At 34.3% G+C, this 26,403-nt stretch overlaps 4 protein-coding genes across 4 annotated transcripts; all 4 read left to right on the top strand.

Moving 5' to 3' along the window:
• The first annotated feature begins 1,528 nt into the window (after positions 1–1,528).
• Positions 1,529–3,196, top strand: LOC143613976 (nuclear transcription factor Y subunit A-9-like). Its single transcript, XM_077087544.1, has 5 exons — positions 1,529–1,655; positions 1,777–1,907; positions 2,539–2,595; positions 2,685–2,846; positions 2,930–3,196. Exons 1-5 carry the CDS (start codon positions 1,529–1,531, stop codon positions 3,194–3,196), a joined length of 744 nt encoding a protein of 247 aa, XP_076943659.1.
• Positions 3,197–6,746: 3,550 nt separating this feature from the next.
• Positions 6,747–17,857, top strand: LOC143613963 (uncharacterized). Its single transcript, XM_077087534.1, has 2 exons — positions 6,747–7,406; positions 17,633–17,857. The coding sequence occupies exons 1-2, from the start codon at positions 6,982–6,984 to the stop codon at positions 17,817–17,819; spliced, it is 612 nt and encodes a 203-aa protein (XP_076943649.1). The 5' UTR covers positions 6,747–6,981; the 3' UTR covers positions 17,820–17,857.
• LOC143613967 (uncharacterized) lies at positions 15,372–17,575 on the top strand. Its single transcript, XM_077087536.1, has 4 exons — positions 15,372–15,777; positions 16,659–17,114; positions 17,217–17,476; positions 17,536–17,575. The coding sequence occupies exons 1-4, from the start codon at positions 15,556–15,558 to the stop codon at positions 17,573–17,575; spliced, it is 978 nt and encodes a 325-aa protein (XP_076943651.1). The 5' UTR covers positions 15,372–15,555.
• A 3,500-nt stretch (positions 17,858–21,357) lies between the features above and the next one.
• LOC143613965 (uncharacterized) lies at positions 21,358–23,626 on the top strand. Its single transcript, XM_077087535.1, has 6 exons — positions 21,358–21,462; positions 21,638–21,722; positions 21,853–21,903; positions 22,361–22,463; positions 22,523–23,229; positions 23,377–23,626. Exons 2-6 carry the CDS (start codon positions 21,642–21,644, stop codon positions 23,431–23,433), a joined length of 999 nt encoding a protein of 332 aa, XP_076943650.1. The 5' UTR covers positions 21,358–21,462; positions 21,638–21,641; the 3' UTR covers positions 23,434–23,626.
• Positions 23,627–26,403: the final 2,777 nt, after the last annotated feature.

Genomic DNA, 26,403 nt, shown 5'->3' with positions numbered 1-26,403 from the left:
CACCCATGACAGTCTATGAGGTTTGTTAAAAAATTTTGGACCGAGTGCAAGAAAAAGTTTAGGCCTTGACTAAAAGGGGTTTTTTAGTGAGTTTAAACGGATAGATTTTTAAATTAGTTTTATTGGGTTATGATTTGGTTGTGTAAACTTTTTATTTTTATCTTTCTTTTAATAAAAATTAGCTTAATGAATTGGGTGATTGGGTTTTAACATTAAGAATACATAATTTTTTTCAAACATATATGTAATTCTTTTTTTTTCTTTTCTTTTTTAAATTTCGAGCCTGCTGAGATGACTACACCGATATCAATATCATTCTATTCATACACGTTTTACTTCAATAGACCCGTTTTGAACAATAGTCTTGTTGCTTATTATATTCCATAAATGTTTAGAGATCAAAGCAACGTTTATGGTTCTTAAAGTCTTAATTCCTAAACAACTAACACTTTTATCATAACAATTAACAAACATCACTCCAAATGACTCTCATTTTTCCTTTAGCTTTATCTTCATTAGCGTATATGAACCTCACTATAAACTTTATATATCCTCTATAACATTTTCTTGGTAATGCAAAGTGTGGGAAATCAAGGTTATAGTCTATATTGTTTACTCCACATTACTAAAGGTTAAAAACACTTATAAACACATTTGTTTGCCGTCATATTAGATTATAATAATCCTTCAAAAACACTCATGTTCTCTCCATCTCTAAGAATCTTTGCATTTCCACGTCTACCATCTTTTACTTTTAATAAAATTATTCTTTTACCAAATGAAATCAACAATAAGAAAACTAACCATAAAATAAGCAATTAAAAGTTAAACACACAACCATAAATAAACAACAAAAGGTTAGCCATAAAATAAAGAATAAAAAATGAACCATAAAGAAAAAATTCAAAAAAAATGAACCATAAAATAAAAAATAAATAAATGAACCACAAAATAAAAAATAGGAAATTTAATCATAAAATAAACAATAAAACTCATAACCTTAAAAAAATAAAAATACAATAAAAAAATAATTTAATAACTCATATTCCTCTGTTAGGGTTAGAAACAGAGGAAACACATATTGAAAACGCAGAAGCCACCAGTAGATATGAAAGTTACGTGGTTTCCAATTTCTGTGACAATCACCTCCATAAATTGCATTACAGCCTTTCATCCAAATTCACACCATAAATTGCATTGCAGCCTTTCATCCAAATTCACACCTGTATTTCCTACTATCGAATTACTTTCTCTCCATATCCGGTAATTATTATTATTTTTTAAACCATACTTTTTTACCATCAAGTATATGTTTCTTACTTTCAGTTTCTTACTAATAATTACTTGTAAATTGTATTCGTTCATGCATGATTGCTCTTAGTTTGAGTTTATGGTTCAAAAGAGTGTTAATAATATTATTGTACTTAAGCATGCATTGTATTTTCATGTTGTGAAATTGATTATATGTTGGTTATTGTTGCATGCAGGTACAACTTACTGTTGCATTATACATTGCTTAATAAACACCATGTCTTTCAATAACATGCAGCCATCTTCATTCGCACTAGACCGGGAATCGCGGTCTGGCTGTGCTCTAATTGAGGAACATGATGTTGTAAGCCAAACAACACTAAATGTTCCATCTGTTCCTTCAGGTACTTAACTACTTATGAATTATGATACTTAATATATGTTTGGATGGATTAGTTAAGTACATTATATGGTCATATGTTTTTATTGTTGTAATACTGATTAGAACTCCATTTTTGAGCTCAGATATATATGGACAGCAACAGTTTTATACAAATTACCAGCAGCAGCAACACCAGGCACAACCAAACATGCATCCAGTCAACACTGGATACCTAAATCAGGCTCCACAACCTGATTTTTTCAGGCATAACATTGTAAGTTTCTTACACCTTATGGTTGGTTATATATTATCAGTGGCAAAGTGGCCGGGTCGGGTAACGGGCCTGCATCGGTTGGGTCAAAACGGGTCAAATTTACAAAATTATCAATTTGGTTCGGGTCATTTTTAAAAGGGGTCAATCTGGTTCAGACCATTTAAAAAAAGATCTTATTTTGGTTCGGGTCAAAACAAAAAGGTATCAATTTTGTTCAAATCAAAACGGGTCACTTGAAAATGTATCAACTTGGTTCGGGTCAAAACATGTGATTTTATAATGGTATTAATTTGGTTTGGATCAAAATGGGTCATTTTAAAAAGGTATCAATTTGGTTAGAGTCAAACCGTGTCAATTTTAAATAGGTATCAACTGGTTTCGGGCCAAACTGGGTCATTTTAAAAAGGTATCAATTTGTTTCGGGTCCAGCTGGGTCATATTAAAAAAGATATCAATTTGTGTTGAGCCAAGCCGGGTCATTTAAAAAGGTATCAATTTGTTTATGGTCAAAACGGGCCATTTTTAAAAGGTTTCTATATGATTAAGGTCAAAACGGGTCAATTTAGTTTACATATATTTTGTTTGGATTCATGATTATCTTTAAAGTTCTTGGTTGTGTTGACTTGTACAGAGATATGCTCCATATCCATATTATGGTCGAATGATGGGAGCTTACGGTCGACCTATGGTAAGATACATGATTTCATATATCTACATTTGTATATCTTCAAAGATAATCAGTATCAATGTATTGATTTATATTGTCTGTCTTGGTAGATTCCACCTAAATCAGTAGACGTGCCGACAAAGATAGCTTTGGCTCCTGAAATAGGACCAGAGCCTGTTTTTGTAAACGCGAAACAATACCACGCGATACTCCGGCGAAGAAAATCGCGTGCAAAAGCAGAGCTTGAAAAGAAATTAATAAAAGAGCGTAAGGTGAATTAAAACTTTATAATCTAACGATGAATTTGGTTGCGTAAAAACGGTAGCTAACACGCTATGTTGGTTTTATTTTACAGACGTATATTCATGAGTCGCGCCATCAACATGCCATGACAAGGCCTAGGGGCAGCGGTGGTCGTTTTGCCACGAGAGAAGAAGTGGATTCCGTAAAGACAACCACTTCTAGTTCTTCAAAGCATGTGCGCCCAGAGTCAGACTCTGAAACACCAAGGGGCGAATATGTGAATTCGCAAAGTTACCTTGCATCACCGGGCTATGATTTCCTTTCTTTAGATATAGGAGAGGATTGGTTCGACATATCAACATCACCTAACCAAGGTTAGGTGTAGTGTGTTGTTTCATAGGCGGGGGGACTGGGGGAGTAATGAAGAACTTACAACATGATGGCGGGCTGATGTTGGGACTCGAGAGTATTGAGAGGCTGCAAGTGCATACGTTTATGGAAAGTTGAAGTTTATGTTGTATTAGAGCGACAAAAACATTTGTATGTATGTAGAATGTGAATAGTTTTTGATGCTGAAACCGAATATGCAGTAAATATCTTTAAGACTGCAAATTCTGGCAGTAAATATCTTCTCTATATGTTTATCTACAAATTATTTGGTATTTGTTTGTGTTTTGTAATTAAATTTGTTCTTCATGATCCGAATGCTGTTGAAACATGTAATAAAAATGGGACTTGCATCCGAATGCTGTCTTTTTGCTACAATGTTAAACACTGCCTTTAGAATTCATTTACTAAAGTTTCATCATGTGACTTGATGTGTTCATTGTTATAGTTCTTATTTGTTATGTTTTCACTCGAGTCGTCTCTTTATGTCAAAGTCAAAGTCAACACGAGCTCGTTTTCTGGTTTCATTCAAGTTCTAATTGTTGTTTACAGGGGTGTTAAATAATTCGCGTTAGATTGACCCGAAGCCGTTCATGACCCGTATTAGCCCGAACCAAAACGACCATTTTTATTGACCTGAACTCGTTCTATAAAAGTTAATTAGAAATCAATTTTCAAAAAAAAGGGATAATAAGACAAAATAATTAGTAGTTAATATTGTAAATTGAAGAAAAGAAAGAAATAATAATAAATAAATAAAAAGATTATAGAGATAGAGATAAAGAATGAGCCGTGAAAGGTTTTAGTAAATAGATAGATAAATTAAGAAAATACTGTTTTTAGTTGTATTATGAAGACGAGGACGAAGAACCTACTGTTATGCATGCTCTAAGATTAATAACCAAGAGAAAGTTGATTTTCATATAAGTTATATATTAAAACAAATAAAAAAATCTCTCACGTTAATCTCGGATGCTTCTAAAGCAAAATAATTTGCTGGTGACAACCAAATTAATTGAAAGCCCTACCATATGATGTTTGTGATCAAGCATATGTGCCATGTTGTTGGCGTATTTTTTTAATGTGTCCAAACGTATTTTTAATGTATAAAGCCATCGTTTTAAAATCAGAATCGGTATTATTGTGATTATAAGTTGTAATCAAATTCACGCTTTATTATATAAAAATAAAGATCTTAGACAAGTAATCTTATCAAGAACTATTAAAATTATCTGATGACCTCAACCTCTTTTTGTTGTTACCCCTTCTGAGTGACTTGCCAACTTTCATTTCATGACTTAAAGTTAAAACTTTCATTGAATTTGTTTTTTTATTCAACCGGACCCTATTGAACTAGCACATTAGGATACATTAGCTTTGTTTAGACACCGTCATCGGCATTTAGGGTATCAAATCAGGTAATGCGAAGCAGGTAATAGTCACAAGAAGGAGAGAGAGAGGGGGGGGGGGGGGGAGATGCAGGTGGAGCGGGTTCATGCGATTAGATGAGCTGTCGATTTGTTGATACCGATGGGTACAGGTGAGCTGCCGATTTGTGATTGGCTTTCAGCCTGGTAGCAAGCATCTAGGGTTGTTCACGAGTCGAGCACGAGTCGAGCTAGAGTGGTTTCAAGCTCGGACTCGAAATTAAACGGGCCAACTCAACTAAGGCTCTAGCTCAATTTTGAAGTTAAACGAGATTAGGATCGAGCCAACGAGCAGAGCCATGATCGAACCGAGCCTATGTCGATTTTGGCTCGGTTACAAAAATGAGCCAACTCAGCTCAGAATGTTTCAAATCAAGTATTTTAAACTAGTTTATTCGAGCTTTTATCGAGCGAGCCACGAGCCCAAGCTTCGAGCCTCGGGCTTTTTGAACAGCCCTACGTAGCATCCCATCAACCCTAATACATAACTTTTAACATGTCACAATCTTATTATTAAATTATCATGTGAAATTTCACGTTTATGTATACAAGTTATATTCTAATTCGTTTATCTCCTACACTTACTAATGCGTTATATCAAGTTTAATGCAAAATCAATTTTATTTTGTAAACAAATTTTTCTTTGATGTTGTTATTGTCGCTTATATGGCCCCAAAGTATTTTGTCTAATACACGTGACACCTCTAACTTATTCAACTTCATTTACTATATAGTCCATTTTTTACGCCAACACATTCACCTTTACATTCTCATCTCATCCACCTCTAGTTTTCTTCCTTAATGTCTTCTTGATGTCCCGTAAACTGGTCGAAATTTTTTTTCTTTAATTTTGTAATAATTCGCTAGGCTATACGACCACTAAGCCTTTAGTACTAATTTGAGCGTCGTTCTCATTGTTTTTCTAATAAATCGCTAGTCTATCGCCATTTACTACTAACACAATCTAATCTTTAAAATCGTTTCCCGGGTCCACTTGGCTAGCTCACCCGAGTCCACTTTTCATTTTTAACGACTACATGTTACACTTTACGTATTTTACACGCTAACCCCCTTAAGTTTAGCCTTTGGTGTCTTTATCAAACTTGAATTTGTTTCTAAACACAAAACCCACAAACCCTAAACGATTGATAATCGAAACCCAAATGTACGATCAACATTAATCGCCGTAATCGACGATGGATATGGACCCTTGTGTGGTAGCTTCAAGGGCTGAAATTGTTGCAGAAAAGCTTGATTTGACACCATCTGAACATGTAAGCTCATTTCTTTATGAATGTGTTTGTGTTTGTAGATCAAAGTTTGTATTATGGGTTAAATGTTTGATCGTGTCAAATGGGTCTGTGGACCCTTGTGAGCATTATATATTATTTTTTTTTTTATATAGTTTTAAATTCAATAAATTATTAATATTTTAGTACATCGAACTTTGTAAAAGGTTTGTTAGATAAACACCACTAAACTAATTTAGGGAGGGATGTGCTCGGTATCGAACTGGTACTGAATTGGTACCTGGTATCAAAAGTTTAATACTTGTACCTGTTTGCTCATCCCTAAGTAAAAACGCCATTCACACACCATTCATGTTTTACATGGGTTGTGTGAGATGCGAAAAACGGTCTTACGGGATGTATGACAGACAGAAAATGGTCATATAGATTGTATGAACTATGAAGGACGGTATAAGGCGATGTTCATCAAATCATACGGAACGTATGATGTGTTTGACTTACACAAATAGCATACGGCTCTTATGATGTGACAGACATGTTGGTGTACAGATTTGAAAGCGGTGTACGAAAACGATTATCAAAATAATGATTGGAGTTTGTTTGAAACAAATTTAGGATTTTTATTTGACCCCATTTGTTGCACACTTTTTTAATTTACTTTTCATCACCATTGTTGTATTTAAGCTTCTACATGTATGTTGCATATTTGACCATTGACAAGAGTAAGATAATTTCTTTTCACACATTCAGGCTGGTGTAGATTTGAGTGAAGTTACGACATTAGTGTCCGGACACGGTTATCCAAAAGTTGCTACAATGGAGGTAAATTTACTAGATTTATGATCATTTTCAACATTAATATTACTTTCATATGTTGCTGTCTTATTTTTTTAAGTGGTGGTTAAATTTTGCTCATTTGTTATTTGCAGCCTTCTAACGGTGGCACGCAGAACAGACCCGGTGCCTACCAACCCAAGTGGTGTGAAGTTTGTAAAATCAGTTGCAGCGGTGATAAGGCTTTTGACATACACATTGAGGGTAAACAACACCAAAGAAACCTTAAATTTTCAGAAAAGACACCAACTTTATATGTAAAAACTATGGAAGAATCGAAGTCGTTGGACGGTAATGGTAATGCGATTACATGGTGTGAAGTTTGTAACATCATCTGTGCCACCAATATCTATGGCAAACATGCATCAGGGAAGAAGCATATAAAGAACCTCCAAAAGTTAGACAAAATACCCAATTTACCCTCAACGGTTATCGACTCTGCATCACCGCTTGAGGGCAAAGATGTCAATCCAATCAAAACCAACTCTACAACGTGTGAACTTTGTGGGATTTTTTGCACCTCACTTGAGCTGCTTAACACTCACATTGCAGGAAAGAAACACCAAAAGAAGTTGAAAAATGCTGAAAAACAATGTGCTCTTGCTTCCGAGCCCAAAACATCGTTGCCGGAGTCGAACGAAGAGGGCAAAGTTGTCATTTTGGAGGGGAGTAAAAGGAAGGTTGATGACTCGTTGTTAAGTGATGAGGATGCGGATACAAAGAAGCAGAAGATGAGTGAAGAGGAAGCGTGTGGTGTTTTGGTGAGTTGTAAAGTGTGCAATGTGAGTTGTTTTGGCTTTATGGCGTTCCAAACGCACCTTGCAAGCGTTGAGCATTCGGAAATGGTACAGAAACAAGCTGAAGGTCGATCGGATGGGTTGCAGGTATGAAGCCTTGTTCTGTTTGAAACAAGTAAATGTTGGAAAGTTTGTTTATGATGCTAACATTTTGAAGTGTTAGATGTTTTAAATTGAAAACATATGTTATTAGCTTTTAGCAATCAAGAACATGACTTTGACTTGACTTAACTTATTGATGCTACATAATAATACAATGCTCTATTAAAGCATTCAAGAATCTCTATATCATCCTCATCCCTGTATTTTGATGATTATTTTACTAAATAGTTAAGGGGGGCAAGTATGTTACTATATAAGTAATCTTGTACAAGACGCTCATATGCATTTCACAATCGTTGTTTAGAAACTTGCTTGTATTTTGAGTCGTTTGAACTTGTGGTATCTTGAAAATGACGTAACGTAGCTTGAGCAGTTGTTGAGAAAAGATAAAGGTTACGCATCTTTGTAGTACTAGATGAAGACGCGTCGTGTTAACCTGATGAAACATCACTGCTATACACATGTATAATGCATAGCCTCTTAGGCTCTTAACCAGATGAAGACTTGTCTAAGTGTTTATGGTTGAAATTTGAGAGAAAATTAGTAAAAGGATGGTATGGAATATGTGAGGATGCTAAATGATATATATGTGGGTTGTTTTTAATTAATTATTATTATTAATAACAAAATAGCAGTTAAACGACGCTTACCAAATGACGGGGCTGGGAGATAATTGCACATGGGTTTTCTCGGCTGTACTTGTACCATGCAACTGGGGTGGTATTCGTGCTGGTACAACGTCGTTTGTCATCCCCTCCCGCTACCACTCTTCTCGCCTAAACGAGGAGAGAAGATTTGGTGGTGGCAAGGTTGTGGCTCTAAAAATGAAAAATATGGGAAACTTATGTCATTCTCATTTACAAAAACTTAAAACACAACTTGTGCCACATAATAATGCAATTGATTAAAAATAAAAAATATATATCAAATTAGGATATAATTGCGGTTATTTATAGTTTATACACAGTTGAATTGTAAAACTCTGTTATATGAAATTTGTACTACAAAACTCTTGCCATAGAAACCATAGTTGTGCCATCGATTTTTCGACGCTTTGATTATATTAGACGACTTAGGGGTGTACACAGGATGGTTCAGTTTGAGCCTTCACCGAAACCAAAATTGAACATTTTATATAACAAATTTTGAAAACCGTTCGGTTTCGGTTAATGAGTCATTAAGACTAGCTCAATTATTATTTGGTGACTTAGTCAACCAAATCATGAATCATTGCTTGATAATTTTGGGCCTTTTCATTTATCTCAATTTTGGCTAAAATGTGGGCTTGAACAAAAACTTTTACACTAATTTTTACAGATTTTCTGTTTGCATAGGGATTGTCCATTTATAGAAGAAAAAAATGTTATTATTATGTAATGACATTATTGCTACATAAATTATTAAATGCTAATATAAACTTGTAAGAAAGGATAACTTTTTTAAAACTTAAAAGATGATAAGAGTCCCACCGTCACATTTTATCCAAACAAATATGAACCAAATACAAATACGTAGAAAAACTATGACACATAAAAGTGGATTCACATATGTCATTCATTTATACACTTAAAGTCTAAAACGTGACAAAACACACGTTTGGAATTTTACGGGTGAAGAGTAGATTGAAAATACAATTTTTAGAATAATTTCAATGGTGTAATTTAATATAATGACTCTCCTAGTGTTTTTGTTACTTATCAGAACCATAATTATTATCTAAATGAATTCATTTCGTTAGAATATATAAACAACTACATATTTTTTTACATAAATTTATAAAATAAAGTTAAAAAATACCAAAAAAAATGAGCGGTGAATCTAGAGGTGCACAAATTGGGTTTTTTAAATACCCAATTTTGAGTATGGAACCGAGTTCAGGTATTGAAAAATCAGGTATTGAGAGAAATCGGGTAGGGTATTGGGGAGAAAAACTCAACCCTATGTACCCGGGTAGGGTATGATCGGGTTTGGGTATAACCAGGTATTAATAACCGGCTATGAAGTTTTTAATTTTTATACATATTTAAATTTGTTTAAAAATTAAATTTGCTTTGCAAATTTTAAAAATAATTAAAATATATTACAAATATAAATTCACTCGATTACAAATTATTTACTTTATAATATGCATTTTAAGAAAAAATATATATATAAGTTGTGAAGTAAACATAAAATATACTATAATAAATAATGTATTATTTCGGGTATTAAATAAGTGGTATCAAGTATAGGGTATAGGGTATGACCGGTTCCGGTATTTACGAATATATATCAGGTAGGTTCCAGATACATGTATTGAGTTCAAAATGCATATCTTATCCATTCTACGGGTAAAGTTGGTTCCGGTTCCGGTTATAGAATACTCGGATTTAAAAAACATCCATTCGTATATTTTTTTGGGTACGATTCCATGCACGAGTTTTTTTTCACCTCTAGGTCACTAGGTGAATCTAACCTAACAAGAACCAGATGCCCATTGGGCCCACTATCATATTTTCACGTGGGTCATTTCTATCGTACGAAAGGTGGTGTGCCCTTTTAACTTTAGAGAGTTTGTACTTTGTTCTTCAGATTATTAATTTTATTTATTTATTTATTTATATCTTGAAGACTTGAATTCTACATTTGTACAACTCCATCAGTAGAACTTATAGTCGAACCATCGAGTTGTCCTCTCCTAGCCCATGTCATTCTAAATATTAATTTTGTAAACTACCAATACATCCAAACACTTATATTACATACGACCTTTCAAAAATGATAGAAGTACAACGAATATAGAAAAAAAGTTTTAAAGTAATAACAGACACTTTTACATGTCATCTCTCTCTCCTATTAATTATATACATAGTATAATTTTTAGTCTTCAATCTCGTTTTTCTGTTAAATAATTATTATTTATATAACTATTTTATAAAACCTTTTATTTTAAAAATAAGCTTTTATGAAACATTTTTTCATTATTTAATCTAGGTAATATGTATTGTGTCATTTTTATCATCCAACCTATATAATGGACAGATTTATAACCTAATATATCGACACATGTTTTAACATATCATATTATCACAATATCATCATCAAAACACTATTATGTTTTCACGTGAAATTTCACATTTATTTGCATAAGCAATCTTATAATATGATTATCGTGTGACATGATCTCTAGTTTATTTGTAGAACCTAGTATGATGGTTATCTATAATGGTTATGTTTGGTTCCCACATGTTGAGTACTTGAATGTTATGTTTATCTACAAAACCAGTTTTGTAGTATATTCTTTATCTAACGTGTCACACTTGTTTACAAACTCATACAAGTTTGTTATGAAACATGACCAATATAATAATGGTGTTTGTATTTTGGTAGATGGATCAAGTGATACTTAATTGTTTTATTTTTTTGTTAAGTAGAATTTAAAAAGAGTAAATATCACTAAAAATCTATTATATATTATAAAAAATTATCAAACACCAAATTATTATAGAAAAAGAAACAAAACTGAATCGTTTCTCGTTATTTTCTTTATCAATAGTTTGTAATGTATTTCTTGCGTACATAACTACATATAGGCAACATAAAATAATCAAACAAAAATTACTTTGTTTATACAAAAACATATTAATTATGAAAATGTCTCTCTCACATATATGTAATATTCATCCATTTTACTTGTTATTAAATTTTGAATACAACATCATGAAGCATTCTTTAAAACATTGGGGTCTTTGTGTACTAATACTACATCTTTTGTGTAACTAATAGGAGATGTTAAACATATTTTGTGTAACTAATAGGAAATTGCTAAACATATTTTGTTTAACCAATACATCTTTTGTATATAACTTATTGAAGAAACATGAGTTTAACCGTGATTTAACTGATATTTCTAAATGTGGTTATCGTTAATAACTAGGAATCCGACGAGTTGGTCGTGAGAGTGAATATCTGCAAAAGGAGACATGAAACAGGTTGGGGGTGATGATTTAGAAGGAAGAGATTCTCTAAGTTCAGCAAATAGTTATCATTGCCTTCATCGAGGTCTCCTTGTGAATAAGTGTGAGCACAAAGAGAGTGTAATGTATTGTGGGTGGAACGATACCTTGTTGTTTCGATATGAGGCTTTATTTATAGCTGAGTGTGTTCGTAGGTAGGAGCCCGTCATTTGGCCACGTGTCGACTATGGGCTTGACTACCACTACTCTAGCAGCCGTAGTGGAGATTGTGGGTGCCCATTTATGATGCCCCCCCCCCCACTCCTTGTACTGTTTGCCCCTGTGTGGTGTGTAAGTGGTGATCTGAGCATACGAGGTGCCATTGTCTTATTGGCGTGTAGCTCCTGCTCATATATGGTGTTGACAGGCATCTTTCCTCAGACCCTTGTCACATATCCTTTTTTGGATGTATTCGTCCAAGGTATGCCGGGGTTGGGGTATCTCGTATCCTTTCCTTTGCTTTTGTTTTTTTCGGGTTCAGATCCGGGTTTGGTACCATACTTTATCACTAATCATAACTAACAGATGGTAGCTGCTAGGAATGCGCAAATGGTACCGTGTACCGATACCAAGACGGGCATTACGATACCGACACCATGATTTGGAAAAATCAGTACTAGTACCAATATTTACCGAATTTTTGCCTACGTTACTTGTACATGTATCGAACTGAACATTTTCGATACTAGTACTAAGCTTTTTAGGAAAATCGGGATTTTTAGTAATGGTTTACCGAACTCATCCCTACCTGCTGCCACATGCATTTCTTGTAACTAAACGACACATGTTTTGTACATTGCATGTCACTATTTCTACGATCAGTAAAGTTTTCTTATTAACAAAATTAGTAGAAAAAAAAGGATACCTACTTACCTAGCATGTATCAAAAACAAATAAACCTTGCGTCATAACGCACGGATACAAAAACCAATATTTTTTTTATTAAGAGAAAATAAGTAGAGCCCAAAAACCTTACATATTTAATATTTTTACTTTAATGTTTAAAAAAATTCTATAACTAATGATTATTTTGTCTTCCCAAAATGTATTGTCACTAATTCTAATTTAATGCGGTAGATATATCATATATGTTTTTAGTTCTTGGAATATTAGTAGGTTTTTTGTAAGGCCCCATCACCGGTAACCCTACTTTCGTGTTGGATTTACTCATAAACGCAGTTCTAAATATCAGAGTTAATTAAAACATTCGCGGAATTTAAAAACTTTCATAAAACATTTCATAACAAAACACGTCTTGTCTTAAAACATCATTTTGTCTTTCAAAATAAACGAAACATTAAACTTAAACGTCTTGAGTCTTTCGATGCCAGCCTCTTATTCAGTGCCACGTGTCTCCGCAAGCGAGCTGCCTCATCCTACTCACCTGCGTGCATACTAAAAGTCAGCTACGCTGAGTGAGTTCTAGTTAATCACATAATCATACAATACATTCTTACATTTCATACTTAACCTCTTAACTTTCTTTCGTACACACCTAAGTGCATATACTTTCATTCTTACCTTCGTACTTTCTTTACATACATAATCATACGTTTTAAAGAGCCTTTCGCCCTATAACCTCACAGATATTATAAGGGTCTGGTCCCTAACATCACAGATATTATAAGGGTCTGGTCCCTAGTTCTCGAATATTAGTAGGGTTCGATTCCCTCTTCGTTACCATACAACCATACATCATACCTCGAGTATTATTAGGGCTCGGTACCCTTTTCGTAACCATACAACCATACAACCGTCTTTTCCTTCTTTTATTAACTTTATTACATTCATACACATAAGCATACATATCATACTTACCTTATACATAGCGTTACAACCTGACGGTACGTGCAATATCCGAAGATCGTTCACGTACCATCAAGCAATCATTCATACATATCACATATATCACATATGGCATACACTTATCACTTAGGATAAATGTATTAACAACACATCGAGTATGCACATAGCCCCGAAAACATAACAAAGAATGGGGCTAGAAACTCACCTGAACACGGTTACGTTCACCGTTAATCGTAATCACTTTCTTCAGTTGTGCACGGCTGACTGTATAACAAGTATACGTATCAATTAACTATCACTTCTCATATTGCATTTCTATCTTTATATGACCCACAACGAACGGGGGTCCGGGGGCAGCGGGGTCTAGGGGCGGCAGCCCCTAGCAGGGTCCAAGGGGCAGAGCCCCTGGCTGGGGTCGAGCTGCCAGGTCAGCTTGGAAAAATTTTATTTCCATTAACTGTCTTAACACATTTTTCATTAGGTTTTTTATTTATTTCCTAATCGAACTTGACTTTAAGCGAAGTTAAACCTTAGGCGAACTTAGCGTTAAGCGAAGTTAAACCTTAAGCGAACTTAGCTTTAGGCGAAGTTATCAGTTAGGCGAACTTGGCCGTAAGTGAAGTTATCAATTAGGCGAACTTGGCCTCAGGCGAAGTTACCAGTTAGGCGAACTTGGCCGTAAGCGAAGTTATCAATTAGGCGAACTTGGCCTCAGGCGAAGTTACCAGTTAGGCGAACTTGGCCGTAAGCGAAGTTATCAATTAGGCGAACTTGGCATCAGGCGAAGTTACCAGTTAGGCGAACTTGGCCGTAAGCGAAATTATCAGTTAGGCGAACTTGGCCGTAAGCGAAGTTATCAGTTAGGCGAACTTGGCCTCAGGCGAAGTTATCGCTTTGAAGGCGAAGTTATCGCTTTGAATGCGAAGTTATCGCTTTGACGGCGAAGTTATCGCTTTGAAGGCGAAGTTGCCCAGTTCAGCCGCTGTTTGGTTTCTATCAAGCATTTTTGGCGATTTTAACACCCTTGTTATGGTTCGACATCACCCACTACGCTCCCCAACCGTTTTCGGTCGTATAAACACAATAAAGCTTGGATCTTTAAACTTCAAAGATCAAGAATCATACCTTTTTGTGCTTGTTTGGATCTCGTTTAACTTGTTTAATCACAACTAATCGCTCGCTCTCTCTCGGATCACGCTCGTTCCTCTCTCTCGGCCGCCGGCGGTGTGTGTGGTGTGGGTGTGTTTTGGAGTGTTAGAGAATAAGATGGAATGAGTGATGTTTTAGGGTTTTGGGGATATTTATATCCCTTAAGCCCATGGACTTAAGGCCCATTCTCATTTAACCCATCTCAATTAATCTAAGTCCATGATCCGCTCCTTACTCGATATTAAATAATCAATAACGCGAAATCACTAAACATAACTTTCTTTATTCAACCTTAAAATTTTAGGATGTTACATTTTTGGAATATTGCAATATAAATAAATATATAATAATAAGAGATATCTCATAAAATAGTAACCAACTTTCAAAAATGTTTCAATTAGGTCACTTATGCATATTTTTCTCGAAACGGGTCACTAAATCTTCAAATCGAGTCTCACCGATTTTTTAGTTTGTTAAGATAGAAATGGAGGATAAGATGTGAGTGTCGGAATTTGCAATATATGTAGTTATATTTAAAAAAAAAATAAAAAAACGTTAATTATATTAAAATTCAAAAATAAAAAATAAAATCCAAGTCGCCACTCAACGTCAACATGAAAAAAAAGATAAAAAGATTTCCTACGTGAAACAAAAAATAAAAACGTTAAAAAAACATGTTAAAACCTTTAATTTAATATAATATGAAAGTTGAGTGGCCTAATTAAACACTTTTTAAAGTTGAGTGACCTAATTGAAACACTTTTAAAACTAAACTTGGCTACTATTCTATAAAATTGCCACTAATAATAATAATAACATTACATATTTATCATTCCACCGTCATGCCAAGAAGCTGATCTCTCAAACATAAACATAAACATAAACCTCTTTCTTCCACAACAAGATTCTTCACTTGTGTTTTTATGTTTCAAATTTACAAAACACAAAATATTAATATTAAGGTTTCGGTTTCAAGATCAAAACCCAACAAATGTCACAACCCAAATTCTCGATTCCAATACTTCCAACATTAATAACCAACTTTTATACACCCGCACCCGTAATATACCCTCCAAGATCCGACCCGAAAGTGATGGATCAGACAATATCATCCTCTTCTTCTGTTTCTATGGATGTTGATCCTTGTGTTGTAGCGTTATTAAGGAGTGAAGTTGTTGTTGTTGAGAAAGTTGATTTAACGGCTTCTGAACATGTAAGTTAATAATATTAATAATAATAATAATTATTATGTGGTGTTTTGATGTTGATGTTGATGTTGATGTGTTTGTTCGGGTCAAACGATGGGTACGGCGGGATTAAATGGTTGTGAACGTATTATATTATTATTTTATTTATATTTGAATTTGATAAAGTAATAATAAATATATTTAGCTCATAGTTCTTGTTGGGTTGTTCACGAGTTGAGTTTACATCAACCTAAGTAGTGAGCCGTGACTCGACGGCTTGAAATCGATGAAGAAGGTTTGAATTGTTTGGCATTTGTGATTCAGTGGCGGATCCATGATTTTTTATTTTATTTGGGTGATTGGGGGCTTAAACAAAATTTTATTAGAGCTATTGGGATTTTAGGGGTTATCGGGGGCTTAACTAAAATTTTATTAAGGTTATCTGGATTTTAGCGTATGAATAACACTAATTTTTTTTCTATAGAGGGCGGGTGCCCACTCTTCTCAAATAGGTCCGCTAGTGTTAAGATCGATCGATAATGCTTTTTTCGAACGAATTTCTTTAAGACAATTTAGGCATTTGATTAAAAAATCATTACTAGAATTATGATTCAAGATTTTTTTTTTTTTTTTTACAATTTAAGATTTTAATTTGATTGTTAGAACAACTCTTTTTATTAAATATACGGGTTCAAAATTGTTCCTTTCACACAGTTTTAGTTTCAGGATACAAATTAAGAAGCCTTGGTACATTTTGGTTTTCTTTTACATTCAATATATTTTTGTTTTTTTATTAACTTTGCATCAACTAATTCAACATTGTTATATTTATAGCTTATACATATACATACACACACACCTATATATGTTGCGTATCGACTGTTGATAATATCTTTGACACATTCAGGCAGGTGTAGCTTTGAGTGAACATGCAACAAAGGTGTCCACAACTTCAACAAGTTCAACAGTTGTTGCTCCACAAGCATTAAACAATGTGGTTATAACAAAAATCGAAACCAAAACCGATGATTTCATGACTTCTGACAGTGCGAAGGCGTTCATGAAACATATGGAAGGAAAGATAGATTTGAAGACCACCCAAAAGCTAACCGGTTCATCTACAATTAACAAAGAAACACCGTCACCCGTTGCTAGCGACATTTTAGACCAAGAACCCGAGAAAAAGAACCAAGAGTTGCATTATATTACCCAAAATGTCATAGTTTCAACCGTCACCGAGCAAGAAGCATCATCATCCGTTGCAAGTGACACTTTAGACCAACAAAAAGAAGCGTTGGATGACTCGTATGTTTGCGCGATTCCTCCACTGGGACAATATTATAAAAAAATCGCTATGGTGGAGGTAACTTGATTAAATTTATTATCTTTAGCATCAAAACTATTTTTAATTTAACTTGTTTTGATATGTAATGCTTATGTGATTATATTGTATGTTGCCTGCCAGGTGGACGAATCTTTGTTTAAGGACCCCGTACCCGCGAAACACGGTGCCCAAAAAAAGCTTAAAATTTCAGAACAAACAAGAATTCCCATGGAAGAATCGAACTCAGTCGTGATCGAGAAAAATACTGTATGGTGTGAAAAGCTAGAGAAAGTTCCCAAATTACCCTCAACAGTCATTGAACCGGTGACCACACCACTTACAGACAACCTTAAGTTGACCAAAGGTGAAGTTGTAAATCCAAATGTATGCAGCTTTGTAAGGTGTGAACTTTGTGGGATTAGCTGCAACACGCGTGATGTGTTCAACAAACACATTGCAGGAATGAAACACCAAAAGAAGTTGAAGCGGACCGCCCTTGAGGGCAAATCTGTCATTTTGGATGGGAGTAAAAGGAAGGTTAATGACTTATTGTCAAGTGATAAGGGTGCAGATACAAAGAGGCCGAAGATGGATCAAGAGGGAGCGGGTGGTATTCTGGTGACTTGTAAAGTGTGCAATGTGGGTTGTTATGGCTTTACGGCGTATAAACTTCATCTTACTGGCTCTGCGCATATCGCAATGGCGTTGAAACAGGCCACGGGTGGATCAATGGGTAAAGTATGAAGCTTTATTATTAGTTTGAAACAAGAAAATGTAGGAAAGTTTATAGCATTTTGAAATGCTAGATTTTGGTACTTACAAGTAAAAATAAGAATATGCCTCGAGTTACTGACCTTACATAATTAAATTTCAAGGTTTTTATTAATTGTTAGTTAACTATAAAGTTATCAAATAGTTTATTAAATTTTGTAGCTTCCTTCCTGATCAGCCGAATTGAGACCGTCCTAGCTGAACTCGTACTTTGTGATCATTGGTCTTTGAATTTATGGAGATAACCGGACTTTGGTTTGGTTCAAACTCAGACATGAAGGACCAGCAGACGACAAACCAGTATACGTTGCCTAGCGATGTCTAATTATGAGTAACGGTATGTCGGTATGTGGTTATGAGCAAGTGCAGGAAATATCGGTTTTAGACTATTTTCGGAAAAATGATAAGGTTCATAAAGTTTAAAGGCAAAAAATGGTCGTGCTTGTGTATCAACATTTTGATCGCGTGTCATTAGCAAATGTGCATTCGGTGGTAGTTAGCTGAGAAAATTGTGTATGCATGAAACATGTACCTCATATATTATTCGTTCTCAACGAGTATTTGAGGCGGAATGACAATGAAACGTGTACCCCATATAATTTCGTCACATCAATCATATACTTTTTTAAACCACGTTTACAGACCTTGTACTTTCCCCTTGACAAGTTCCATAACCCATCTCACTTAAAAAAATCATCCCAAAACATTCGATAAACGTTTTTATACCATTTATCTTTATAAACATTTACACGATCCCTAAAACCCCTTGGAACGCTTCATGGTTAAAACAACACATGAAGCAGTGTCGTGTAACTCACAGCTCGTCAACAAGGCGACCCTTTATTGTTAAAAAAGGATGGTCTAAACATGCCAAAATGTTACACATAACCTATCAAACCTTAATCCCTTCATTTAGAAAACATTTGTCATTATCCCAATCTGAAACTGTTTATACATCATTTTAAGAAATATATTTATAAATAGGTACGTATTATTTTTTTTTACATAAATTTACAAAACAAAATAAAAAGAATACAAAAAACGGAGGTTCTTTCAACACACATCACAAATGCTCATTGTTAGTGGGCCATATCTTATTCCAACATTTTCATAGAAAAGGTATTGGGCCCCTCTGTACTTTTGTTAATAAATATTGTGTCATCCAATCGAATCAATAACGAATATATTTTTTTCGAACGGTACATAGATTAAAGTTGCTCATATGGATTATTTATACATATTTATTTTATTTTCAAGAAGTATAGTTTATTAGGGGTGAGCAAGAAATGGTACGAAACCGACATTGAACCGGTGTTACTTTCTGGTTCTCAGTTTTTACATTAAACGGTTTTCAGTACAGTTTCGGGTAAACCGAAGGCTCAAGATTTGGAACCGAAGAACCGGACTATTCAAATTCAGATTTTTAAATCTCTATATTTATGAGCTTTTCATATTCATGAACCAAAACAAAGAGAAATGGTTTGTTAACAAACACCGATGACCTCCTAACTCAAACCCTAATCTAATCTTCTCTTCAGTTCTTGTTTAGTAGCTTCGATTGAAGGGTCTGATCCACAATTGTAACAAGTGTTACTTTTAATTTGGATGATTTAAACTTTGAATATTGTTACTTTTTATTAGTTTGATTCAAGTTTTAATTTTTTATTGTTGCAATTTGCAAAGTTTGGATTTAATAACGATTTGCACAACCCATTTGATTAAAACTCAAAGTTGTGGCCCATTTTATTCAAACTCAAAAGTTATAGCTCATCTGATTCGCACAACCCATTTGATAACATAATCGCTTAGAGAACCGATTTGAGTGGTTCTGGAAAAAACCCAGTTTTACTATAATAGGGTCTGGTTCTGATTTTATTTATCAGTCATCTGTCGGTTCCGGTCTAGTTATGACGGTTCCGATCTGTCACACAACCCTAATTATAATTGAACACACACAACGTTCGAAATGTTCCTTGCATTGGGTTCCTAGACAAACACAAAGCTCAGATAAAACTAGCTAAAAAACATGATTTGAAACGATCTGAACTGAGATGGCTAATTTTTGTAACCGAGCCAAACTCGACCTAAGCTCGTTGGTCTGTTCTCAGGCTCATTTAACTTCAAGATCAAGCTCCAGTCTAGCCGAGCTGCCTCATTTAAATTCAAGCCTGAGCTTGAACCCACTCTGGTCCAACTCGTAAACAACCCTAATCTCCATTCTGGCATTCTCCGCTAGCTGTCGATATCTCCTCCAATTTGCAACCAAGTTATTTAATGGAACTAGTCCATGTGCCAATTCAAAATTTTTTGTCCACTTTTCTTCTGGGCCATGAAGCCCAATTCATGTTTATATTTTAACTCACAGCGTTTTTTTGACTAATTCTTTTCTTCATAACTTCGAATTTCAAAACTCCAAACAAATGTATTTTTTTTATTATTTTTTTACCGACACATATGAAACATATTCATTTTCCAACACATGGCCATTTTTAATTCTAAATCACATCCTTATTTTCCATCTTAAATTTGTAAATGTGACTTTTTAAACCGTTTACTTTTAACTTTATCGTGTAAGTTCGAGTTTTTGATCATCGATATGACCATTTGGCTCATCGTTTCTTTCTACCAATAGTCACTACACAAATAATAAAGGTAATCCAAAGTAGCCGTTCCAATAAACGGGCATTGTATAAAATAATGAGATATGAACGTGATAAATAATTATATGTGGTGAAAAAATAATGTTAAACCATTAAAAAGTGCCTAAAGTGGTAATTACATTAAAAAGGTTAAAAGAAAAGGTATATAAAAATTGGAGTGTGTATCGAAGCTCATTTAGTTATCGAGCCCGAGTTGGAGCTGAGTTTTGGCTCGTTCAAGGCATTACATGAACTCGAGCCAAGCTTAGAGTTATTTAAGGGTTTTCTTAAAATACATATAAATAACCAAAAAAATATATTAATTAGTTAATGAATAATAAACGGGGCAAACCCGAGTTTGCAAAACAAAAAAAAACTCATGAAATGAGCTTGAGCTTTAGAGTATAGGTACACAAAATACCCGATTCCGAACCCGACTAAGTATAGTTCCTACACTTACGTGACCCGCGGGTATGACCTGATATTGGGTTTCTCCACAGACCTATACACGCTCTGAACCTAAAAATACCCGGCTATACCCGAAACCGGTTCCTACCCAACCAGTTTTGACTTTAATTGACCATACATATACCTGATTTCTAAAAGATACCCGATTTATGCACCTCTGCTTTAGAGAAAAAGCTCGACGGGAGCCGAGTTTGAGCTCTCATAAGTTAACACAAGCTAACTTGTTTAGAAAACATGTAACTTGTTTAGAAAACATGGAGACATGATTAGGATTTAGGAATCCAGGTTGGAATCAAGTTAAAGGTATGAGTAACGCACGTTGGTCAAATCAAATGTTGTTTACTTTAAACTTTACCAGATACGTTTCCAGTTTTATAATTAAACTTACAAAATTGAAATACAGAAGAAACCTAAGCAAACCCAAAATCAAAATCAATTAGCCTTCAAAAATCAAAAGCTTTCAACTTTATTATCTCAATTCACCTCAATTTCATCTTTCTCTACTGTACGTCTTCTTATTCAAAACCCTAGAACAATTCATTTCAAGATTTTCTTTCAATTGTTTATTGACCTGTTTATTAATAGGATTTTTTGTGGGTTTTGGTCTGTGGATTGATGAGATTGGTTATCATATTTCAAGATTCATTTTTTATTCATGTTTAATGTTTTTATTGTTGTATATAGATAGATGTCTGCTTGTTCAAGTAGTGGAAGCAGTTATGTTCTGGAAGATGAAGAGTTATTACAGTTTGAGGCTAGATGTAAAGAGGTACATGTACATCTTCTATTTTATTATTATTATTATTATTATTATTATTATTATTATCATTGTTAATAATAACGATACGCGTATGAGTTATGACTGTGTTGATCTCATTGGTGTATGTTATTGAATGTAGTTGAGGATCGAAAAGGACTTGCTGAAACAATCAAGCTCTGAACTCATCCGTGTAAGTTTACTTATATTCGGCTCTTCACTAATATGGTAAATTTTAGGGGTGAGAAATTACCGAACCATTAGTTGCAGCCGAACCGAAATTAACTGAAAACTGAATTAGCCAAAAACTAGTTATTGTTATTTTCTTAACCGAAATAAACTGACCGAACTGAACCATTCATAATTTCATGTATTTGATGTCTTATATTTTCATTTCATGGTTTTATATCTCCATTTCATGTATTTCTAAGGAAAAAATTTAGCGTAAGTTTGGTATTGGTTATTAGCCAAACCGAGCCGAAACCGACAAATTAACCATACAAACCAAACAGATTAAACGATAACTGATTGGTTCCGATGGCTTTGGTTTCGGTTTAGGCTAATAACCGAACCGAGCAGACCCCTATGGTAAATGATACACATATGTTCTATAAATACTAAAGTTTGACCCGGGAGTTGACTTAATACAGAGCCTAGAATCTCACGCGAAAACGCTATCTGCAACTCGATCTAATGACAAGAAGCGTATCCAAGATTTGGAAAGAGAATTGAGTAACTGCTCCCAAGAACTAGGTAAGCGTATCGACAAGAAGCAGGTGCATGGTTGTACTGTAGGCTTGACTCATTCACAGATTACTTGCAGGATCAGTTGACCACACGGGACACAGAGATAAACCGTTTGACTGATTATATCCACAGTCTAAAGTCAAAGGTCAAAGCGAAAGAAGATTTGGATGAAGCTATTAAAAAATTAGAGCGAGAGTTGAAGGCGTGCAAGTCAGAGAATTTAGGTTTAATGGCGAATTTAGAGAACAAAGAACACAAGTTGCGTAATTCAACGTTGTGTATAGATAAATTAGAGGAATCCATTTCAAATATTGCTTTGGATTTCCAGTGTGACATCGAAAGCATGAAGCTTGATTTGATGGCGATGGAGCATAGTTTTCTTGAAGCGAAAGAACTCCAAAAAGAAGTTGATCGAGAACATCATAGGATGCAGGATCTTACTAGAAACTACAAGATTCAGATACAAAATGTTACACGGTTAGTTGACGAAAATATGGATTTGAAGGAGAAGCTTAAAACATTTGAAAGCAATGCGAAAATGAAGAAATTAAATGAATATGAAGCTCAAATACATGATTATGAAGTTCTTGTGAACCAGCTTAAGGAACAATTAAAAGATGAAAAGTTTAAGGCAAATGAAGAAGCTGAAGATTTAGCTCAAGAAATGGCAGAGTTAAGATATCAGTTAACTGGATTGCTTGAAGAAGAATACAAAAAACGTGCAAGTATAGAACAAAGAGCTTTACAGAGAATAACCGAGTTGGAGTCTCAGGTATAATAATAATAATAATAATAATAATAATAATAATAATTATTATTATTATTATTATTATTATTATTATTATTCGTGTAAACTTTGACATTAATTAACATTTGATTTGAAGTTTATTAATATTTTTGTCATTTTATTGCCATCAAGATTGAGAAAGAAAGAAGGAAAACATTTGCTGATCTTCGAGGTCTTCCAAACGCATAGAAGCTGAGGTTAATAGTTTTAATAAAAACTGCAAAAAATCAACCATTTTAACATTTGACTATACCATGTGGAGTATAGATGTTTAATTAAGTAATCTGTCCTCCTTTCCTATGAAAATTTTGATAGCCTAAGAAACTAACAACATTTTTGTCTTTCACAACGCCAATATGAAGGGTTAATGTCGGACAAAACCAACCGACTTTCAACATTTTAGTGGTTTGGTCCCTAACTTCTCTTTGTAGCTGTTAAATCCCTTATTTTGTTAGATTGTTTAATAAGATTATTTTGACCTGATAACAAGGGATATAAGTTATAATGAGGATCCTAAGAGAACTCTTTGGAAATTGAGAATTTTGAGAACCATTTTAAGCCACAAAAAAAAAACTCCTTTAAAAAATAAAAAAAATATATATCAAACAAAAAAAAAAAGAAAAAACCAAAAAAAATTATTTTTCATCCCGGTTTCATAATTAAAAAAAAAAACCTTAATTATACTCATATGTATATTTTTATTTAATATCGATTTACATAATGTACACATATGTACATTATCATTCACCTTAATTGTACATATGTGTATAAAGAATAACTTGTATAAAATTAAAAAATACATATTATACATATATGTATAATTTTGCTAAACCTATATTTTGCTTACTGTTTTTAAATTTTTTTATGAAACCGGAATGAAAATTAAATTTTTTTGGTATTTTTACTTTTTTATTTTCGTGTTTTTTTTGTTTTATAATTTTTTTTTACTTTTTATAAAAAGAACTTTTTTTGTGGTCCAAAATGGTTATCAAAGTTCTTAATTTCAAAATAGTTCTCACATGATCCTAATCCTAAGGGACCGAACTGCTAAAATGCTTGTTGTCTTCTTGATATTAACCAACACTAACCCGTATATAAATTTGTTCAACAAAAACATTTAATGTGTCGAGTGTCAACAAGTTAAAAAAGTTAAAACTTGGTTGGTTTCATCTAACACTAAATCCAAAAATTTAAGTTTAATTCGGGTTCATTGTATTTTTTTAACAGGTGGTCAATCTTAGATCAAACATGTCAAAAAAGTTGATCTTTGATGCATCATGCAGAAGTGAAGTTATAAAGTTGCAGAGTGCATTAATCAGGTCTGGTGACTCTGTTATTGTGATAGATTAAATATTAATTTTTATTTGGGTTGATCAGATCAAAAGAATTGTACAGATTTGGTTGTCTTTTAATTACAAGTTATTGTAATTGCCTAGATTTGGTAATATTTAGTGATTCGATTTATGTGGGCGTTGTGTTTTGATAAAACTTTACTATGTAAACCATTTTCTCGGTTATTCAAGAACCCGAATTTTTACTACATTTGGGAGGCAAATTTCTTGTACTTCCTAATAGAGATGTTCAACGAAACCGGTTCCTGGAACCGAACCGGTGGACCCGAACTGGACCCGAACCGGTTCCTACCCGTTTTTTTAGGAACCGGACCCTATCTGATTCAACCCGATGATCCGTGACCGGTTCTTGCATTTCTGAGTGGGGGCGGGTAGGAACCGGAACCAAACCGGAACCGGTTCCTAACCGTTTTTTTTGGCCGTTTTTTGACCGTTGGGGTCAAAAATAGCCGTTTTTTGACCGGTTACGGTACAGGAACCGGGTTAGGAACCGGTAAGAACCGGTTAGATAGGTTAGGGGTCCGAGGGTGGGAGAACCGGTTCGGTTCCCTAACCGGTTCGAGCCTGGAACCGGTTTGAAAGGGGGTTTTGAATATAGGAACCGGTTAGGAACCGGTTCCGGTTCCTAGTCCCAAACCGTTTTGAACACCTCTACTTCCTAAGACTCGAATCGAAATCTTTGAAAATTTTTTTTTGTCCCAGTCACTTACCACCAATGCTCTATGTTTTCTTGCTTTTTAACATTTGTTATTTTGTTAGTTTTTGTTTTTAAAAAAGTTAACTTTGAACGAAGTGTATGGATAATGGACAACAATTTATACAAAATAGAAAGTCAAACTTCATTAATTCTATCGCGTCTCTGGAATCTCATGGTTGAACAAGTGATTGGAAAATATTCACATAATTTATCTGAGACAACTAAAATAAAAGCCGTTTTCAATGGCAAATATAGATACAAATGCGTATTCGTCGACAAGTTTGGAAAAAATAAGGTTGTTGACGAGATTTGAAACCCGTCGACGTCGGCGAGAACATTCCAAAGATAGTAGCATACGACGGTTTATGAATTATCCCAAAAGTTTCCTTTATCGACGGATTTGCTTCAATTCTTGTCGGAGAAGATGGGTTACGAACACGTGGCTATATCTGATTGGTAGTTAAGAACCAGTCGTTGTATGTGGCGGGTAGGCTGAGCACGGTTCGGTTTTTCAAATACACAAACCGGTCGGTTTTCGGTTTCGATTTTGGTTCGTTATAATCGTTTTATTTTTTGGTGTGTATGCATTGCAAAAAAGTTAAAAAAAATGAAAATGCAGATTATATTCAAAACACAAAACTAGTCATTTGTTACATGGAACCAAACGAATACAAATTTGCAAGTTTACTAGAGTTTAAAATTCAACAAAATTCTTAATCAAAAAACACTAAAAGTTTAGTGTAGAAAGAGATAATTGGTATAATTTGCTTGATCCTTATTATCACCAAACCCGTTACATATATACACAGGAAATCCCATTTAATTAGGGATGAAATCAACTAACAATATTATCTATATTTAATCGATATACATGCCAACTATACAATATCTATTAGACCCCCGCGGTCGAAGCTGGAGGTTCACGAAGGCTGAGACTGGTACGAAAATCTTCAAATAGGGCTTTAGGAAGGCCTTTCGTAAATATGTCAGCAATCTGGTAACGGGATGGAACGTGAAGAACGCGCACGAGACCTCGTTGAACTTGTTCACGAACAAAGTGGATGTCAAGCTCAATGTGTTTAGCTTGTTGATACTGGACTGGGTTACCGG

The sequence above is a fragment of the Bidens hawaiensis genome, unplaced genomic scaffold (genome assembly GCF_021521415.1).
Source record: "Bidens hawaiensis isolate Kalapana, Puna unplaced genomic scaffold, B.hawaiensis_p1.1 tig00038581_1, whole genome shotgun sequence".
Classification (NCBI taxonomy): domain Eukaryota; kingdom Viridiplantae; phylum Streptophyta; class Magnoliopsida; order Asterales; family Asteraceae; genus Bidens; species Bidens hawaiensis.
Note: the sequence above shows the minus strand (reverse complement) of the source record. Positions and strands in the feature narration are given on the sequence as shown.

Bases quoted from the DNA above. Each gene is read 5' to 3' on its own strand.
- LOC143613965 (XM_077087535.1), top strand. From the start codon at position 21,642: ATGTCTGCTTGTTCAAGTAGTGGAAGCAGTTATGTTCTGGAAGATGAA. The intron at 21,904-22,360 runs GTAAGTTTACTT...GACTTAATACAG, and splicing joins CAAGCTCTGAACTCATCCGT to AGCCTAGAATCTCACGCGAA. The intron at 22,464-22,522 runs GTAAGCGTATCG...ACTCATTCACAG, and splicing joins TAACTGCTCCCAAGAACTAG to ATTACTTGCAGGATCAGTTG.
- LOC143613976 (XM_077087544.1), top strand. From the start codon at position 1,529: ATGTCTTTCAATAACATGCAGCCATCTTCATTCGCACTAGACCGGGAA. The intron at 1,908-2,538 runs GTAAGTTTCTTA...TGACTTGTACAG, and splicing joins ATTTTTTCAGGCATAACATT to AGATATGCTCCATATCCATA. The intron at 2,847-2,929 runs GTGAATTAAAAC...TTTATTTTACAG, and splicing joins AATTAATAAAAGAGCGTAAG to ACGTATATTCATGAGTCGCG.
- LOC143613963 (XM_077087534.1), top strand. From the start codon at position 6,982: ATGGAAGAATCGAAGTCGTTGGACGGTAATGGTAATGCGATTACATGG. The intron at 7,407-17,632 runs GTTGTTAAGTGA...CTTATTGTCAAG, and splicing joins AAAAGGAAGGTTGATGACTC to TGATAAGGGTGCAGATACAA.
- LOC143613967 (XM_077087536.1), top strand. From the start codon at position 15,556: ATGTCACAACCCAAATTCTCGATTCCAATACTTCCAACATTAATAACC. The intron at 15,778-16,658 runs GTAAGTTAATAA...TGACACATTCAG, and splicing joins ATTTAACGGCTTCTGAACAT to GCAGGTGTAGCTTTGAGTGA. The intron at 17,115-17,216 runs GTAACTTGATTA...GTTGCCTGCCAG, and splicing joins AAAAAATCGCTATGGTGGAG to GTGGACGAATCTTTGTTTAA.